The sequence below is a fragment of the Zophobas morio genome, unplaced genomic scaffold (assembly GCF_036711695.1).
Source record: "Zophobas morio isolate AGI-343-1 ecotype UQ-CSIRO unplaced genomic scaffold, CSIRO_AGI_Zmor_V1 ptg000038l, whole genome shotgun sequence".
NCBI classification, from domain to species: Eukaryota; Metazoa; Arthropoda; class Insecta; order Coleoptera; family Tenebrionidae; genus Zophobas; species Zophobas morio.
The window spans coordinates 308,704-316,089 of NW_026972143.1; the positions used below are offsets into that span (position 1 = coordinate 308,704).

The 7,386-nt window shown below is 35.0% G+C and overlaps 1 protein-coding gene across 2 annotated transcripts in view; it reads left to right on the top strand.

The window, feature by feature from the left end:
• Window positions 1-7,386, top strand: part of LOC135139895 (guanine nucleotide-binding protein subunit beta-1) — a 44,779-nt gene extending 37,393 nt beyond the window's left edge. For both annotated transcript variants that reach the window (XM_064070257.1, XM_064070258.1), the window contains exon 5: window positions 5,237-7,386. In XM_064070257.1, coding sequence (XP_063926327.1) covers window positions 5,237-5,343 — 107 coding nt within the window. In that variant the 3' untranslated portion in view covers window positions 5,344-7,386. The remainder of the gene's footprint in view (window positions 1-5,236) is intronic.

The following is a 7,386-nucleotide window of genomic DNA, read 5'->3' on the forward strand; positions in this document are numbered from 1 at the left end:
TTATCGCATTTTTGTCCGCATTTCTTGTTATGTTTTCGGACTTTTTTTATCGTCCTTTTTCCCTCTATATGATCACGTTTTTCTCATTTTTAATGGCTTTTTTTGTAAATTTTTCTAATTCTTATCCTCTTTTTGCCGCCTTTACGTTTTTCTATCAATATTTTCTGTTCCCCATTTTAGTCCTTATTTTTGAGCCCTTTTATCGCTTTGTTTTCACTTTTTTATCATATTTGTTTTACTTCCATTTTTATCAGCCTTCTGCCCTTCTCCTTCATTTTTATCGCCATTTCTTCTGCCTTTTTTCCTGTCCCTTTTTTTAACGTCTCTTTTTTGTCCGGTTTTTTGTCGTCTTGTTTATCACCTTTTTGTTTTGTAGCTTTTTTGGCGTCTCTTGATTTGTAGCACTTTTTGTTTCTTTTTCTTCTGCTGCTGTTTTCGTGCCGTTTTTTTTTTGTGTTTTTTTATCGTCTATCTAGAATCGCCAACGAAAAATGAAAATTTTTGGATTTTTATTAAAAACTAAATTCCAAGGCGAATATTTCTATAAAACCATGGCCCGGTATAACAAACAGTCCATATTTTACGAATCAGTACGTCGAAATCTACATTCCAGAATTTTTTGCAGATTTTTAGGTGACTTTTTCAAAATCAAAATTTCTCAACACCTCCCCGTTATACATTTTCGACCGTTTTTTGACAATTTTCGAAATTTACCGAAAGACATTTTCTTGCAGTTTTCGGCATCCAGAAGTCACTTTCGAGCCCGTTTCTTCTATAACTACGACCATTTTTCGAGAAGAAATTTTTGGTTTTTTCATTAAAATTGAATTCCAAGGCGAATATTTCTAAAACCATGCCCCGGGACATCAAACAAGATATATTTTACGAATCACCAGGTCGAAATCTACATCCCAGAATTTTTTCCGGATTTTTAGGCGATTTTTTCAAAATCAAAATTTCTCAACACCTCCCCGTTATACATTTTCGACCGTTTTTTGACAATTTTCGAAATTTACCGAAAGACATTTTCTTGCAGTTTTCGACATCCAGAAGTTACTTTCGAGCCCGTTTCTTCTATAACTACGACCATTTTTCGAGAAGAAATTTTTGGTTTTTTCATTAAAATTGAATTCCAAGGCGAATATTTCTATAAAACCATGGCCCGGTATAACAAACAGTCCATATTTTACGAATCAGTACGTCGAAATCTACATTCCAGAATTTTTTGCAGATTTTTAGGTGACTTTTTCAAAATCAAAATTTCTCAACACCTCCCCGTTATACATTTTCGACCGTTTTTTGACAATTTTCGAAATTTACCGAAAGACATTTTCTTGCAGTTTTCGGCATCCAGAAGTCACTTTCGAGCCCGTTTCTTCTATAACTACGACCATTTTTCGAGAAGAAATTTTTGGTTTTTTCATTAAAATTGAATTCCAAGGCGAATATTTCTAAAACCATGCCCCGGGACATCAAACAAGATATATTTTACGAATCACCAGGTCGAAATCTACATCCCAGAATTTTTTCCGGATTTTTAGGCGATTTTTTCAAAATCAAAATTTCTCAACACCTCCCCGTTATACATTTTCGACCGTTTTTTGACAATTTTCGAAATTTACCGAAAGACATTTTCTTGCAGTTTTCGACATCCAGAAGTTACTTTCGAGCCCGTTTCTTCTATAACTACGACCATTTTTCGAGAAGAAATTTTTGGTTTTTTCATTAAAATTGAATTCCAAGGCGAATATTTCTAAAACCATGCCCCGGGACATCAAACAAGGTATATTTTACGAATCACCAGGACGAAATCTACATTCCAGAATTTTTTCCGGATTTTTTGGCGATTTTTTCAAAATCAAAATTTCTCAACACCTCCCCATTATACATTTTCGACCGTTTTTTGACAATTTTCGAAATTTACCGAAAGACATTTTCTTGCAGTTTTCGACATCCAGAAGTTACTTTCGAGCCCGTTTCTTCTATAACTACGACCATTTTTCGAGAAGAAATTTTTGGTTTTTTCATTAAAATTGAATTCCAAGGCGAATATTTCTAAAACCATGCCCCGGGACATCAAACAAGATATATTTTACGAATCACCAGGTCGAAATCTACATCCCAGAATTTTTTCCGGATTTTTAGGCGATTTTTTCAAAATCAAAATTTCTCAACACCTCCCCATTATACAATTTCGACCGTTTTTTGACAATTTTCGAAATTTACCGAAAGACATTTTCTTGCAGTTTTCGACATCCAGAAGTTACTTTCGAGCCCGTTTCTTCCATAACTACGACCATTTTTCGAGAAGAGATTTTTGGTTTTTTCATTAAAATTGAATTCCAAGGCGAATATTTCTAAAACCATGCCCCGGGACATCAAACAAGATATATTTTACGAGTCACCAGGTCGAAATCTACATCCCAGAATTTTTTCCGGATTTTTAGGCGATTTTTTCAAATTCAAAATTTCTCAACACCTCCCCATTATACAATTTCGACCGTTTTTTGACAATTTTCGAAATTTACCGAAAGACATTTTCTTGCAGTTTTCGACATCCAGAAGTTACTTTCGAGCCCGTTTCTTCTATAACTACGACCATTTTTCGAGAAGAAATTTTTGGTTTTTTCATTAAAATTGAATTCCAAGGCGAAAATTTCTAAAACCATGCCCCGGGACATCAAACAAAATATATTTTACGAATCACCAGGTCGAAATCTGCATCCCAGAATTTTTTCCGGATTTTTAGGCGATTTTTTCAAAATCAAAATTTCTCAACACCTCCCCATTATACATTTTCGACCGTTTTTTTGGCAATTTTCGAAATTTACCGAAAGACATTTTTTTGCAGTTTTCGACATCCAGAAGTTACTTTCGAGCCCGTTTCTTCTATAACTACGACCATTTTTCGAGAAGAAATTTTTGGTTGTTTCATTAAAATTGAATTCCAAGGCGAATATTTCTAAAACCATGCCCCGGGACATCAAACAAGATATATTTTACGAATCACCAGGTCGAAATCTGCATCCCAGAATTTTTTCCGGATTTTTAGGCGATTTTTTCAAAATCAAAATTTCTCAACACCTCCCCATTATACATTTTCGACAGTTTTTTGACAATTTCCGACATTTACCGAAAGACATTTTCTTGCAGTTTTCGACATCCAGAAGTCACTTTCGAGCCCGTTTCTTCCATAACTACGACCATTTTTCGAGAAGAAATTTTTGGTTTTTTCATTAAAATTGAATTCCAAGGCGAATATTTCTAAAACCATGCCCCGGGACATCAAACAAGATATATTTTACGAATCACCAGGTCGAAATCTACATCCCAGAATTTTTTCCGGATTTTTAGGCGATTTTTTCAAAATCGAAATTTCTCAACACCTCCCCATTATACATTTTCGACCGTTTTTTGACAATTTTCGAAATTTACCAAAAGACATTTTCTTGTAGTTTTCGGCATCCAGAAGTCACTTTCGAGTCCGTTTCTTCTATAACTACGACCGTTTTTCGAGAAGAAATGTTTGGTTTTTTCATTAAAATTTAATTCCAAGGCGAATATTTCTAAAACCATGCCCCGGGACATCAAACAAGATATATTTTACGAATCACCAGGTCGAAATCTACATCCCAGAATTTTTTCCGGATTTTTAAGCGATTTTTTCAAAATTAAAATTTTTCAAAACCTCCCTCTTATGATTTTCGACCGTTTTTTACTAGTTTCGAAATTTACCCAAAGACATTTTCTTGTAGTTTTCGACATCCAAAAGTTATTTTCGACCTGGTTTTTCGCTAACTCCAACTATTTTTGTACAATTGCCCATCGAAATATAGAAATTTTTGGATTTTTCATAAAAATTGAATTCGAAAGCGAAGATTTTCAAAACAATCAGATCTCCCGTTTCCGTCTGTGTGTTTGTCTGTCCGTCTGTCTGTCGTCCCACATTTTGCAATTTAATTTTGAATCCACAAAACCGAATGCTTTGAAATCTTGGAAATCTTTTAAAGTTATCTTATGATAACTAAAAAAAATCCTTATGCATGATAAATTTTTGTTCAAAATGTATTTACTAATCCCCCCTAATAAAATTGATGACGTCACCTCAAAATAGTGCTGAATAAATATGCAAAATATGATGAGCCTATACTTGTGATTTATAACTGCATTAATATTTTTTTTACATATGCTTATATAGTGCGTCTCAAAAAAAAATAATGTCTGAGTTGTTAAAAAATAAACATGCAATCAGATTTGGCAATTTAACAAGTTTTTACAAGTTCAATAGGGGCAAGTGCTAGCCCCGCCCACCCGCCCCCTATTTTCTCAGAGGATATGTCACTAATTGCCAAAATAAGTTTCATCTTGGCAAGTACTAACCCCGCCCACCCGCCCTCTATTTTCTCAGAGGATATGGCATTGGCCAAAATAAGTCTTATCTGAGCAAGGACGTGCCCCACCCACCCACCCTCTGTTTTTTCAGAAGATATGGCGTCTGCCAAAATCAGTCTTATCTGAGCAAGTACTAGAGCCCGCCCACCCACCCCTATTTTCTCACAGAATATGTCATTTGCTAAGATAAGACTTTTATTATTTTTATTTTTGTTTCCGTCCTTTTTTTGTCTTTTTTTTCGACTTATGTTTGATCTTTTTTATTTATGTATTTTCTTTTTTTAACTTTATGACCGCCTTTTTTTTGTCGTTTTTCGGGTCTTGAAACATACACAACACATTTCTGTACCTGTAATTTAATAATCCATACCTGTTTTTGTTTTAATTTATATATAAACTCAGGGTTTATAAAAACATAAAATCCACAAAATGAAATTTTACAATTGTAGACCTTTTTTAATTAATTTTAGGACATAGTAAACAAATTATTTGTATTAAACCGTTCATATTGAAGAATTAAAAACTAATAATTGATTTATGACTAATACGGGACTTTCATAAATGTTTCTTGCATCTAGTGACCTATGAAATTTAAAAATGGAGCGGATTTGCCACTTCTTAGTGATAGTAGACATTTTTAAGGTTATTAACGTTAACGTCATTGTGACATTTTACCTGTCATCAATACACAGTCCGAAAGAAGCGGAACACTGAATTGTGGCTAAAGCCACGTCACAACATGAAAACTTTGAGACTTCTTTGTTACTAAATTTTGTCTGCGACTTTTTAATAATAATAGTAAGTACATTGTTGCGTTTTTGTTTTAATTTTTGTCGTTTTTCAGGTATCCTAGCGGGCCACGACAATCGAGTAAGCTGTCTAGGCGTCACAGAGAACGGCATGGCGGTAGGAACAGGATCTTGGGACAGTTTCCTGCGCATTTGGAACTAGACAGTGTTGCCAAAAATTAAATGTAATTATTCGTATCTCACCTGCATCACAATATTCTTTTTCGTTCTTTTCCAAGTATATCTTCCATGCCGCAAGCATTTAAAACTAAAGTCACAGTAACACTTTTTTATTTCCATTTTTGTATTATAGGATTTTATCTGTTATAGTCGTTCTTGTTCTTGCTTATTAGTCTTCATTTTTATATAAATATGTAGTTTGTGATTACTTGTTTATTTGTAAGGTACTATTTGTTATATATGATTTTCTTTGTCAGAAGTCCAGCTTCTACATGTATTTATTACGAGTATTTTAGAGAAAAAAAAAAGTTTAATGTGAAAATTATTTAATAAAACAGTATTTTTAGTTCTCTTTTTTTTATTTTATTTTTTTTTTCGTTCTTTTATTTTCATGTGATGTGGGTGAGATTGAACAATCGAGGAATCAGTACGTATGTTTGGAGAGTATTAGTTCCAAATCTTTTGGTTAGAGAAGTGCAAAACTAACACATGACCAATGTTTAGTAAAAGTTTTTGCATTTTTACATGAGCGAATTTGGGTTGAGAGTGCGAGTGAGATAGAACACGGTTAAAAACAGATTTTTTACTACTAACTGCCTATTTGTCCATATAAAAATGCAATAATTTTGTCGATTTATAATGGCATATGTCCTAGTCTGTATTACCAAAAAAAAAAAGAAACTTTCACACAAATCATGTGCCATAACCTGAAATTTTCGCACACAACCTCAGAGCCGTCAAAGTCAGCGTCACAAAGTACCAAATTGATTTTTCACGTGTGACGTTTAACCAAAAACGTGTAAGAACTGGCAGCCGGTAAAAATCAAAGTTGAGATACTGCCTCAATATTAAAACCTGTGAAAGCAGTGTTCCATTAATTAATTTCGTCACTTCATACTAAAAAAGAAAAACCCAAAAAAATCATCACGTGATTAAGTCACCGCGTTCCGTTGAGTCACCTTTTCGTTCTTGTACATATTGAGTTCCTGGTTGTATTGCATTTTTAGGATACATCATCATGTCTTACATAAATAGGAAAAAAAAGAAATTTACGATAATATAATAATAAATAGCTTTTGCTTGTCAGATGAATGTGAATACAGAGATGTGTGTTTAAACTCTTGACACAGAGACCGTTTTATAAGCCAAAATCTCACTAATTTAACGATTTTCGTTTATGCACGGCCAGCCGTCGGCGCGGCGCGCCCGGGCCCCCCGGGCGCGCCGCCCCTTGCGAGTATTTATTAATAATGTGGATTGCGTGGTAGTTGTGCGAGTGTGGTCGCGACAGGGCGAACCTGAGCCGTGCGCGCGGACCGTTCACTAAACCGCGACCAATTTAAACAAAATCTGATCCGGCGCACCACCGGCCGGAGGAAGGGCTCATCTATTGGTCGCCTTTTCCTGATGCAGCCTGTTGCCGGCCCGCCTTTTGTATGCACCCGGGGCCGGCAGCAGGCTGGTTCCGCGCACAACATCTTTTATACAGACTATATCATACGCAACACCTCTGCGGCGGGGAATGTCGATTTTCCGCGTTGGCAGACCTGTCGTGCGCGCGCGGGTGTTTTTATATTTATAAGTAATGTCACAATATGAATATTAAAAGAACAAAATAAATTTTATTGTCTCGATTATAATCAACCGCTATTGTTTACGATTATGGGCACAACAAAAGCGCAGTGTAGCAACTGTTTTTTTAAGAACGCTGGTTTTTAGATTATCGCAACACTTTCTATCCCTCGTCCCTTCGTTGTGTTGACTTTTGTACGCGACGTCATCAATACTGGACACGCGGTCCGGCACAAATTCTAATGGCGCATTTTAAAATGAGAACTTTTTGGTTATGTTTCGCATAGCGTGTGGTCACGGGATTTTTATATTCTTGTGGTGGCATGCGGTTTTTTTTCAATGTAGGTTAGATTGTACTTTTTTATTGTTAATGATTTAAATTAAAAGCGTATGGTGTATGACTACTATAGCAAACTATATGTTATATTGTAACGTAATAAATAAATAAACAACA